This window comes from Genypterus blacodes, unplaced genomic scaffold (genome assembly GCF_046128005.1).
Source record: "Genypterus blacodes isolate CSIRO-AG114 ecotype Tasmania unplaced genomic scaffold, CSIRO-AGI_Gbla_v1 ptg000103l_1, whole genome shotgun sequence".
Lineage (NCBI taxonomy): Eukaryota > Metazoa > Chordata > Actinopteri > Ophidiiformes > Ophidiidae > Genypterus > Genypterus blacodes.
In genome coordinates this window covers 225,001-237,768 of record NW_027466907.1, presented here as the reverse complement: position 1 = coordinate 237,768, position 12,768 = coordinate 225,001, and the positions used below count along the sequence as shown (strand labels likewise).

Here is a 12,768-nt window from a genome sequence, read left to right as displayed (position 1 = left end):
CTCAATCATCACTTCCCTGACCATGTTCCATTTCCTGATTTAAAGCCGTGACTCTTGGTGAGTAATCAAGGCCGATCATTCATTTGGACCTGATTCTTTACAGAGACGTACACATGACATGTGTACGTGGAGATCCTGCTCCATCCGCTCATTCCATTTTCACAAAGTACTACTTCCTCTTTTTGTCAAAGGTGAGAGGTGAGAGTTCAACACATGACTGATTCATTTTTTCTGTGTGTAGGAGTGTGTATCTGCATCTGTGAGTGTGTGCAGAAACAGGAAGAGAGGGTGAGTGGGAGCATTTGTGAGACCCTGAGGGAGATGAAGGGCCGTGAGTGTAAAGCACTGTGTGTGTGTGTGTGTGTGTGTGCGCGCGTGTGTGTATGTGTGTAGATGACGGGGGTCAGGCTCTTCCCTTAACAGTTTCTTGGGAAACACTGGTGGATGGAAAGCTGTGGGTCTTAACTGTGAAGTAAGACCCACTCTCTCTCTCTCTCTTCACACACACACACACACACACACACACACACACACACACACACACACACACAGTCGTAAGCTTTTGCTGCTTGGTCACAAATCCTCCCACTCACCCTCTTGTCTGCTCTTCCATACTCACTCACACGGTGTGTTTCTCTGCATGGTCACGTTTTGTCATACTGTAGTGTTCTCACCTCTGCCCCCTCCCGGCCTGCAGGCTGTGGCCCCTCAGCTGGGACGCTGCAGGAAATAGAGTCCCAGGCTCCGTGTCCAGAGCATATTCCCAAACCAGACTGAGTTATACTGCAGTGTCTAAGGAAACACTTCAGCAGCAGATGAACTATCAGGATAATGGGTTCTTTGAACATTCCAATTTATTTCTTTTAACATTCTGACGTTCATCTATTTCCTCAAATTACTCTTTTATTCTTATTAGTCGTTTTTGGAGGCCAACAGCAGCAGAATGTGATTCATCTCCATCTCATTTGTTTAAGATAATTACAAGTTTGTCTCAAAAAGAGGGAAATGTAGTGACGTCAAGACAAATAACTGGAGCAGATTTATTGAGTTTGAAAGAGCAAAGAGAAAGATTTATGAGTCAAAATGAAAGCTGCAGATTCAGGAAACAGACTCATTCATTTTTCGTTATCTTCAAATTTAGATCCAAACCATCCATTCTCAGTAAAACCAGGATATTTAATTCACATTTTCCTCCACTCTAAAATGTCGGCCTGATTTTGTGGCCTTAGTTGACCTTTGTTGACCTTTACCCTCAGTGCTGATGAGTTGTGGTTGATTAAATGTCTAAATGCTCCGTTTACAGCAACCACAGGCTGTAAACTACACAGCAGCTCTGTTGGGCTTATTCAGCTTTAACGTGACCTACATTCCACCCCTGCTATCCTGCTTTATGAGGAATATCTGGAAAACCATCATCCTTACTGTGTGTGTTTGTGTGTGTGTGTGTGTGTGTGTGTGTGACCGCCATCACGCTGTATCTGCGACCTGGATGAGCGGACAGCGTTTTTAAAGGCATTTCCTGTTTCTTTGCTTTCAGTATAAACGTCTTTATTATTCTAACGTGTAGCTTGAGTGAATTAACGAAGGACGGAGGAGATTTGACCCACAAACCAGCCCGTAACCCCCCGTCAAGGACTGGGTAAGTGCCCGTGGAGGCTTTCTGAGCGCGTCCCGTTGTCATTCAGAACCACAAGCGCCCACGGTTTACACAGATTCGCCCCCGTTGTCTCCCATTGGGAGAACGCGTGGATAATACCAGACACCATAAAGAAATCGTGTAGTATTTAGCGTCTTCTTAGTTTCCACCGCTAATACGTAGCGTAGTATCTGAAGTGTATACATGCAAACAATCAGAAGAAGACATACTTAATTTCGTCATGAATATATTTTACGATTTAGCTTTCATTCAAACAAAATAGCAACTTAATTGACGCGGCTCATTGCTGCCTTTATTCACGTTCCGCTGTATTTTTGGTGGAAGAGAACTGAGGTAAAAAAGAAGCGGGACACTTCGAAAATATTGAAAGTTTGCTAAAGATAAAGCAGCTAAATTGTTGTTATGCACGCCGAATGAAAGAATAGACCTTTGTCAATCTAGATGATGTGCCGACTGTTGTTTTTTTGTGCGTTTGTACACAAAGAGACGCAAAAGAATTCCGAATTCTTTGATTTCTTAATGGGCTTTTGTGACACGGTCTTCGTACTTGCACACATTTGCAGATCAAAACATCACTGCTCCACATTTCTGTATTAGAGATTCGTTTGTCTTCCTTTGATGTCTCTATAATTACGCATGTGAGTGTACAGGATTGGCCTCTTCCAGTCAGTCCTCTGTCCTCCATAAATATCAGCACTGATTCTCATCGCTTCGCTGGTTCTGTTGTCATCCAAGGTCTTTCTTTCCTCCACCGACGCGCTTCATGACCAAACAGAGCGGAGTCACATGTGAGCTTCCGTCCTCTCACACCCACTAAGGATTTGGCCCTTTTGTGTTGTGATGTTTAATAGCGAGATCAACTGCTGTGACATAAGAGTCAAAATCAGATTATTACGGATTCCAAACCATAATATTATAATCTGCACTTGAATACATCACAGGTCATCATTACATCTATGATTTCATGCTGCTCTGCTTTCCTCTTCTGTGTGTTTAAAAAGGCCCAAGACTGGATTTACTCACTGAAATCTCTGTGACATCTCATTTTCAATTTGCATGATTCTGACACACACAGGCAGCGACAAACTTCACTATAATGTTATGTCAGGGAGGGGTTTTGCCTCCATATTAGTGACTATCTGACTCCAGAGGCTCTAATCCTTCTAAGATATCTGCACAATCAAGTAAGCATGTGTTTGCTAAACCAGGCCAGTAGACCTGCATATGTAAACACAAGTTATGATATAAGCCAACAAACTATAATGTAAATAAATATCTGATTGCAGCTGTAGGGCTGTAAACTGTGTGTGTCAGCAGATAAAGGTGATGAACCACAATCCACCAAACTGCCTCAAGTTTGGAAACCTGATATGAGGGCAAGAGGGGTCAAGTTCATTAAAGTTAGACACTCTACCGGAATTCTCTCTCTGTCACTTTCAAAATAAACCGTCTGAGTGAGATGAAGGCTTTTTATTCAGGAAAAATAGCAAATGTAGATTATCAGTAAATGGAATATACAATTTATCAAGAAATAAAGCATGAATACCAATTACATTGATTCTACGGCAGTTTAATATAAATGCAAGAATTTGAGGTGGGAAAGAAAATGTCAAGTCTAGGAACAACATGATTGTATTGTTGCAATTTGTCTAATGACAAATAAATAGAAATACATGCAGTAAAAATGAAGCGATAAAATATACTTTAAATGGCCATATATTGCAATTTGCAACTGATCAATGTACACTAATGACCAAGAATGTGTATATATTAACACATTTTATGTTAATAAATATAAACGTTATGGAATATTTTTTCCTGTAATTTCGCAGGGGGTAGTAGTAGGTAGTAGTCGGAAGTAGTCTGTCTGTGATTTAGTCGCAATATATGCGACTCTATGCTCTGACTTAAGTATTACGTTATTATAATTTATTAAGGCATAACGCACCATCTGAAAAAGGAGGAAAAAAAAAAGCAGGAGTTATTTTATTTTGAAGGGCAAACCAAGAAGCTGTGCGTTATACCCTCGCAGCTTCACGTCGCTGGCAGAGCAGCAGAATGCAGAGCAGCTGAAGTGCATGCGGGCTAAATATAATCAACTTTTCTCTCAGGATCTCAGTGTATTTTGTTTCTTTCTCTCTTCTTTCTTCCTCTGCCTGTTTTGTTACTTCTGTTTTTTCAACTTCAGCTATCAGGAATGAAACCGAGCCAATAAGGATCATATCTCTCAGGTAAGACTTGTGTTGTTTGTGTTGTAATTATCAGTCCAGTTACAATAATCACTTTTCTAATGTCAGTTGCTGTTGGAAACATTGTTGATCGATATTCCGCAGCTCAATAGTCTTTAAATGACATTTTCAAGCACAGCTGCTTATTTCTATAATAATAGGATTAGTGAGTTTGTTTTGTGTTATTTGTTTCATATTGTAGTCATGAAACACATTTTAATAGACATTCAATCAAAAACAATACATACAAATCTCAAGCACAAGTTGTGCTGAGTTCATGTGCAGTAGGAAATATTCCATTTGGACACGCACGTCTTGTCAGTGTGATAAATGAGACCGGGAGAGCTGATAAAAGGTTTAGTGGGTGGAGAGATCTGTCAGCACATGTGATGTGAAGCCTGCGACCGCTACGTTTGGCTGATTGGTTCATTAACCCAGAAGGGAATGATCTCTCTAGACTCTAGAGAAGTAAGAAATGACTGAGAAAACTTGGGGTTAACCCAGAAAAGCTGCAAATAAGCCCAAATAAGCCAAGTCAGGAAACGTATACGTATGAAGCATCTGGAAAGACGTCCGAAAGAAAGAGTCAGGGGCGATGAAAAATGGCAACTAACTTCCTAAAGGCGTGAATGATCCCGATATGTAACACTTACTTGCTAACGTTGTACTTCCTCGGTGTGTCTCAGCACGTGTGTGGGTGTGTACATTTATTGATACATGCTGACATCATGATGTAATCAATCGTAGTAGAGTCCGTTTTAAAGTGCATGTAAATGAACAGAATCTTCAGCACAAACTCCTTTTATATTACACTTTAAACGTAAGGGACATGCACACAGTAGATGACATGTCCAGGATGTTACCTTCACTTGCCAAATTGTATTCCCACGTGACTTTGAACGCCGCACAAGCCAGAGACTCTTTCAGCTGGGCAGTGCCCCTGAAATAACTCAGGCCCGTTTGTGTGTACGTGTGTACTCAAGTGGGTGACATGCCAGTAAAATACAGTTCTACACAAAGCTCTCCAAAGCACTGTTGCTCTTACTGAGTGCAAATTGAAACCAAAATGAGCACCTGAAACACAAAAAAACAATATTGATCCTGTTCTTTGTTATGTCAGCTCAATAACCAATCACTCCACCGCAGATGTGTGCTGAATTATTGATTCATCTTTGTGTGTCGTCAAGTTGTGTAGATTGCCGTGCGGTGTGTGTGTGCAGCAGTCAGCTGGTGGCATGGGCTCGTCATTCTGCGGTGACGACCTGGACATAGATGCCTACAGCGTGGATGATGGTGTGCTGAGCAACGGCTGCTTCGTGGACGCTCTCAACCTGGTTCCCCATGTTTTCCTGCTCTTCATCACCTTCCCCATCCTCTTCATCGGTAGGTGATGGACACAATCAGATGAGCACTTATGCTGCATATAGGTGGCATGTCAAAAACTGGAAATACGCCTATTCCAAATGCACATGGCATATATAGGGGATGAGGTACACATTCCTGTAGAACACATAAAACACACAGATGTATATGCTGCGTTCGAGTGCTGCTGGAAATGAGAAGTATGACATTTACAACTTGGAAAGTCATTAACTCTGGATGCTACTTGAGGTCACTAGTTGTAACATATAACTGAAGCTTTTCTCCATTTGGGCAAAAATGGCGTACATGACATTAAATGGTAAATAAAACCAAAAAAGAAACACAACCTCTACGCATTCCTCCGTAAAAGAACAAAAGCACTGTTTGATCTTCATTCTTCCAAAGCACAATCTTCTCCCATGTTTATCCATCTGTGTTTTGCTCATGTCTCCTGCGAAGCACTCAAATGCACTGACGTGGTATGTACCACTTTAGGGTTTGCCATATATACCACCTTCTGACAAGCACTTGAATGCAGCAAGTTTCCCATTAGTGGAGGAGGAGTCATCTTCTTCGCTTTAATCAGATAGATGTTTAAATGTTCACAGCTTAAGGTTCTGCCACCTTAGCCTGGACATATAAGGAATCAGCAGATGTGCTGGAATAATACCAAGAGGATTAGAGGACGTAAAGCGAGGAAGGAAAGGAAGGGAGTCATAGAGGAGTGAAAGGATAGATGTGCTGAGATGAGTTTTGTGTGGGACTGTGGTGAAGCTGCAGAGAATGATGGGGTGAATGTGTGGTATTCTCTCTCTTTCTCTCTCTCTCTCTCATTCTCTCTCTCATTCTCTCTCTCTCTCTCTCTCTCTCTCTCTCTCATTCTCTCTCTCATTCTCTCTCTCTCTCTTTCTTTCTCTCTCTCTCTCTCTCTCTCTCTCTCTCTCTCTCTCTCTCTCTCTCTCTCTCTCTCTCTCTCTCTCTCTCTGTGTGTGTTCAGTAGTTTATGGGAATGATTCTGACCAGTAGCCCTCAGTTGTTCCCTGTGGACTCACTAATTGATGCTTCCTGGTTGTGTTTTTTTATGTTTTTTGTCCCCTGAGCCTCACAAATGGCTGCGATCCATTTAGTTAAAGAGAGAAACAAACTGAATGAAGCCCCCTGTGGTGCTGGAGCAATGAAATAGATATGGAATGGCATTGATAATAATATATAGTGTCTATGTATATATATCTGTCTGTGTAGGTTATGGTTCATTATTTCTGGGACTCGTTCCTTTTGTGTGTGTGTGTGTGTGTGTGTGTGTGTGTGTGTGTGTGTCAGGTTGGGGCAGCCAGAGCTCAAAGGTCCAGATCCACCATAACACATGGCTTCATTTTCCTGGACACAACATGAGATGGATCCTCACCTTCTTGCTGCTCTTCGTCCACGTCTGCGAGTTCGCAGAGGGGATCGTCTCCAACAAGTACGTCAGAAGTTTACACGTTTCCTCTCGTTTTCTATTCAGCGCTCTATGTTGAAACCGTTGCAATGCTTTAAAGTGGAAAAAATCCAACACCCAGCCATGCACACTGATGTGCTTCAAACAATCAACGACAAACAAGGACAAACAATGTTGTAATAGAGTTGAGGTGAGAAAAAACAACTTATCATTTAAATCTCTATGCAGCCAGATGGATACCAACTACCTCCACCTCTTTGTGCCGGCATTCATCGGTTTTGTCGCAGCCACTACGTCTGTGGTTTACTACCACAACATTGAGACGTCAAACTTCCCCAAACTGCTGCTCGGTAAGACACTTAATCCCTTCAAAGTTTGGCCCACTTATACCTCAGTTTCTTCAAAACCATGACCCTCTTCTTCCTCACAGTCCTCTTCGTCTACTGGGTTTTGGCGTTCATCACCAAGTCCATAAAGCTGTGGAAGTACGCCCAAGTAATGAAAATTGGACCTGAGTACGTGAGGTTCTGCATCACGGCTCTGCTGGTGATACTGTACGGGCTGCTGATGGCCGTGGAGATCAACGTGATAAGAGTCCGGGTGCGTGGCCTTGTTCCCTGGATGATTACGCTTTGCTACGGTTACACGTCTCCCCATCTGACTTTGATTAATTTTGCCCTTTTTTGTCACCTTGTAGAAATACGTTTTCTTCGCCAACCCTCAGAAGGTGAAACCACCGGAGGATTTACAGGACTTGGGGGTTCGCTTTTTGCAGCCGTTTGTCAACCTGCTTTCAAAGGTAAACGCAGAATTCTACCTGATGCACGTCTCCTCTCCCTTCACGCCAAGTAAAGCAAACTAACCACTGATGACGTGGAAGGGAGCCTCATTTTTGATTCCTCTTTTACTTCTGTAACGCGTTGACTGCCAATTGTAACTGGTGACTTTAACCACCCGTCTGTTACACACACACAAAGCAAGCACAAGGATACCCCCTCCCCCGCCCCCGCCCGCTTCCCCCAGGCCCTCAACTGATATCAATGCTGCCGACTTGTTGGTATGTTCCCTAGGCAACGTATTGGTGGATGAACCCTCTCATCATTGGCGCTCACAAGAGACCAATCGAGCTGAAGAAGATCGGCAAGCTGCCTATCGCCATGAGAGCCCTCACCAACTACCTCCGGCTCAAAGACGCCTACGAGGACCAGAGGGTGAGTACGCAGAGGACTTAGCAGAACATCAGGAGTTCCTTCATCAGTCTAGCCGAGGACTATCTGGACTTCAGGACTTCAGGATTTTCTCTTCCTCCTGTCTCTCTGTCTGTCACCCCTTTCTCGCTCCCGTGTAGACGCCAGAGAATCCGGAACAAGCGCCGTCCATCTGGCGCTCCATGTACCGAGCGTTCGGCCGGCCCATCCTGCTCAGCAGCACCTTCCGCTACCTGGCCGACCTGCTGGGTTTCGCCGGGCCGCTTTGCATCTCCGGCATTGTGAACTACATGAACAAGACAGATGTCAAGCCCAAGGAGAGTAAGGTGTGTGTATGTGTGTGTGTGTGTGTGTGTGTGTGTGTGTTCATTAAACCCATCACCCCAGTATTGTGATGTTTGGCCAGGTGTGTGTTGTCTACTGTCCACATTGTGGTTGTTTATATGAGTTCATTGTATTGGAGTTTAGTGAACGAAGAGCTGTTGCAGAGTGGTCCATCATTGATGACTGACCTCAGTGTGATGTTGTATAGTATCACTACCTGTGTGTGTGTGTGTGTGTGTGTGTGTGTGTGTGTGTGTGTGTGTGTGTGTGTGTGTGACAACATCCCTGACAACTGTCTTGTGTGATAATATACTGACATCCCACAGACACACACACTCTTGCCCGTTAACACACACTAATAGGCACTGGGTGGTTCCTGGATATGATGATGATGATGATGTTGCCGACCTTTATCTCTTAGAGTTTTGACCTTTGTTTTTTACATTTTGAAGCTGTGGATAGAAATGTGTGACATGGAAATACTCCAAAAATACCAACTTGTTTTCTGTGTTGAGTCGATAAAGATTTAATCTGCAAAGCGGTAATGGAAACAGTAATCACAGGTTGGACAGTCACCTCCCAGAAGTCACTCCTTTGGAAAACAAACTCACACAGACATATTAATAACTACAATACTACAGTGATAATATTTAGCTGTGGTTGACTAATAAAGATGGTTCAGACATCTGTTACTGACGCTGGCAGAGGCGATGCAGAGATCTGCTCTGTGCCAGCTTCAACATGAAGCAGACGTAGAGCACAAGCTTCCAGAGTGACACCATTTGTTTTCATTCAGTCCATTTGGCCGCTCGTGATCATAGCTGCTGGTTAAAGTGGGTATAATGGTAACAAAGACACAGACACAGAGAGCGGCTGCATTTCTGAGTGACGTGGAAAATTCCCCACTGGCCTCACACTCGGTATAACGCAGAGGATACTCAGTCTGCAGAGCGTCACGCTCAGCTTTCCCATGTGATGGCAGTCATGTCATAAATGTACTGTATGTAAGTATAGGTTGAAACATGTACATGTTACGGTAAATGTATTTTAATGTTATGTATATTTTGTGTGTGTGTGTGGAGGGGGATACGAAAATGGATGTGTACTTCATGTCTTCCACCGAGCTGCTGCAGCATACTCCGGTCCTGGTCGTTCTGCTCTTCCTGGCTTTAGTGCTGCAGAGGACCTTCCTGCAGGCCTCCTACTATGTAACCATAGAAACGGGCATCAACCTACGAGGAGCCCTGCTGGTGAGTGAAGCATCATGGGAAATGTGGAGAATGTCTCCCAGATATCAAAATGCAAGTATCATCATCTGTCCATCCATCTTTCTGGTTGAGGGGTTCAGTCGTCTCGGGGCATTCTATCATGATGTCTTCTCTTCAAATGGACTCGCTTGCTTTTGTCAGGCTTGGGCTAAACACATTCTTACTCAGTGTTTGGCAGTAACAACCAAGCTGACACCCGGCCCAGTGGAGCAGCCTCCATGCCGTCATAATTCAGTTGATTTCAGCACAACCTAATTAGGATCCGGTCAAAACGCCAGGGCGGTGTCTCATTCCCAGTCCGTCCCCGAGTTTGGATGGGATGATGAGATGTGGTGACTTTGAAGCATTACGTCATATCTGGCCAATGAAGCATTCTCTCTGTCTTTGTTTTTCAACTAGGCAATGATTTACAACAAAATCCTCCGCCTGTCGACCTCCAACATGTCCATGGGAGAGATGACACTGGGACAGATCAACAACCTGGTCGCCATAGAGACCAACCAGCTGATGTGGTTCCTCTTCCTGTGCCCAAACCTGTGGGCCATGCCTGTGCAGGTGACAGACACTAAACGTTTTTTTGTTTCCTGTTTACAATACCTTTAATGCATAGCAGGCGGACTTCGATTGGTCTGGGTGAAAAATGTGACCTCACCTGCACCTGGATGCATTTGAAATTCATGATGCTTTCACTCATGTTGCGCTCTCAGATTGTGATGGGCGTGATCCTGCTGTACTACCTGCTGGGATGCAGCGCTTTGGTGGGAGCTGCTGTCATCGTGTTACTGGCTCCAGTCCAGTATCTCATCGCCACCAAACTGGCCAACACGCAGAAGAGCACACTGGTACGCTTGGTTTACTACGTCAGGCTGAAGCCCTCATGTTGATGGATGGAAGTTGTTTGATACAGCGTGGACAGATGGATGTCGTATGTTTCAGGAACATTCCACAGATCGACTGAAGACGACCACTGAGATCCTGAAAGGCATCAAGTTGCTGAAGCTTTACGCATGGGAGAACATCTTCTGCAACAGCGTGGAGGAGACCAGAGGGAAAGAGCTCACCAGCCTCAGGACCTTCGCCTTGTATACGTCCATGTCCAGTAAGAGGAAAACCACATGTCCATGATTGATTGAGTAGACTTTTACTTTTAATACAAAAATTCATTTTCGAGCTTCTACTCTAAATTAAGTAAAGTAAAGTTAAAGTTACGTTTCCTCCCCCTGCAGTTTTCATGAACGCTGCTATTCCCATCGCTGCTGTACTCGCGGTAAGCTTTTGTCATTTCTGCCGTTCAGACTTGTGACATGATTTGTAAATGCAGAGAGTGTGTTTGTGTAACGTGTACTTCTCCGTGTTTTCTCTGTGCAGACGTTTGTGACGCATTACTTCCTCAGAAATACCGTCCCGAGTCCCTCAGAGGCCTTCGCAGCGCTGTCGTTGTTCCACATCTTAGTTACGCCTCTCTTCCTGCTCTCCACCGTGGTCAGATTTGCTGTCAAGGCGCTGGTCAGGTGTGTGTGTGTCCGAGCGTGTGTGAGAGAGAAACCCTTCACGAATCCTGTGTGAATGTGTCACCATGCTGCTTTGAAGTTTGGCTACTCCAAACTCAGTACTCTGATTATTGAGTTATCGTGTCGTATCTGATTCATTCTTATTTCAGTCTAATTGATGTGTTCACCTGATGTTCCAAACATGGATTTATTGCCTTTATATGAGTTTCATTAAAGTTTTTAACATGCATGTAAATGTACCGACAGCTGAGTTTGGAGGACGTGATCATGCAGCAGTTTCAGGTTTGAACAGCCAGTGGAAATTGTATCTGTGTGAGAAAATTACTGAAATAGATTATGAAATCACCAGGATGGACCAGGAGTCACCATCCAAGTTCTTCCATTTTGAACTCTAACGTTGTATTCATGTTGTTTATACTGTGAGCTGTATTTCTGTGTGCCGTTACTGGAGAGCAGCGCCTGATTTCTCTGTTTTGACGGAGACGGTAAGCATGTGGACATAAACTAAACAAGGAAGACAAACTGGAGACGATCTGTTTCAAAAGGAATCTAATTTAAGGAACCTGGAGGAAACCTGATCGGAATCAAGTGAAACTCTAAACTCCTTTGAGTGTGACATGTTGGAAGAGTTTCAATGGTGCTTATTTATGGACTTTAATATGCGTGTGTGTGTGTGTGTGTGTGTGTTCTTACAGTGTTCAGAAGCTGGGCGAGTTTCTCCAGAGTGATGAAATCGGAGATGACAGCTGGAGAAATGGAGATTTACCTGTTTCCTTTGACATGTGTAAAAAACACATGGGGGCTGTGAGTATCAATTATCTATCAAACTTCCTGTATCTCGTGGTAACAACAGGAAATCTTTACCTTCTACTTTGGGCAATTGACTGGATTTGCTCAAACCTCAGTTTTCTATTGGCGTCATGGTCCCCAGAGGATGAATCCTAATGTTTCTGGGGAATCTTTAGCCATTTACTTTAACACCAACCACAAGCCGAACCTACCACTTATACACATCCAATCCTCGAATAAGGATTGGATGTGGTTTATGCAATATCATAAACCTGTGGGCAGATTACCACGAGTTGAAACCCATTCATGCTCCCCTGAGGATGGATTCTTTTTGGTTATTCAAGGTGCAGATTTCAAGAGCAAATCTCAAGAGGATGAACCATTTGATTTAAACAACCCTTTGATCTTTCCCATAGAAACAAACACAAACACCTTGAGGATAACTGGAGTACGGAAAAAAAGCACAAAAACAATGTACTGCAGTTTCTTGATGGTATTGAAGCTGATCTATATATATGTAGCACAAACTGGAGAACACGATGCAAAGAAAACAGGACTTGTGATGTATGTTTATGTAGCTTTATGGATGGAGAGATGAACGGATAGAGGGATGGGGAGGATGTGGTGTTAGCTGTGGGATTCAACCCTTTAGGGAGACATCTGCTCAGATAAGATGGAACCCCCAAGGAGCCGCAGCAGATGGAGGAAAGCCCACGTTTATGACTTATTACCAACGTCTCCCTCACTCCCTTCTCTCCTTCACCCTTCCGACATTCCCCCTCTTTCTTCCCAGACCAAAGCCATCAACAGGAAGCAGCCCATGCGCTACCAGATGGACAACTACGAGCAGCCAACCAGGCGACAGTTGAGACCACACCAGACAGAGGATGTGGCTGTAAAGGTCAGGGGTCAAAGTTTGTCGTTCGGCTGGATATCTTGTGAAAATTAAGTGAAAATTCTTGGTCAGGATGCCCTGGTGGTGG

At 43.8% G+C, this 12,768-nt stretch overlaps 1 protein-coding gene across 1 annotated transcript in view; it reads left to right on the top strand.

Annotated features, from left to right (window-relative positions):
- Nucleotides 1-3,721: 3,721 nt before the first annotated feature.
- Nucleotides 3,722-12,768, top strand: part of abcc9 (ATP-binding cassette, sub-family C (CFTR/MRP), member 9) — a 24,697-nt gene continuing 15,650 nt past the window's right edge. Inside the window, exons 1-16 of the mRNA XM_076160074.1 lie at nt 3,722-3,888; nt 5,073-5,268; nt 6,568-6,709; nt 6,914-7,035; nt 7,116-7,285; nt 7,383-7,484; nt 7,756-7,896; nt 8,034-8,219; nt 9,300-9,467; nt 9,885-10,040; nt 10,193-10,327; nt 10,422-10,584; nt 10,712-10,752; nt 10,854-10,996; nt 11,692-11,800; nt 12,579-12,686. Coding sequence (XP_076016189.1) covers nt 5,121-5,268; nt 6,568-6,709; nt 6,914-7,035; nt 7,116-7,285; nt 7,383-7,484; nt 7,756-7,896; nt 8,034-8,219; nt 9,300-9,467; nt 9,885-10,040; nt 10,193-10,327; nt 10,422-10,584; nt 10,712-10,752; nt 10,854-10,996; nt 11,692-11,800; nt 12,579-12,686 — 2,034 coding nt within the window. The 5' untranslated portion in view covers nt 3,722-3,888; nt 5,073-5,120. The remainder of the gene's footprint in view (nt 3,889-5,072; nt 5,269-6,567; nt 6,710-6,913; nt 7,036-7,115; nt 7,286-7,382; nt 7,485-7,755; nt 7,897-8,033; nt 8,220-9,299; nt 9,468-9,884; nt 10,041-10,192; nt 10,328-10,421; nt 10,585-10,711; nt 10,753-10,853; nt 10,997-11,691; nt 11,801-12,578; nt 12,687-12,768) is intronic.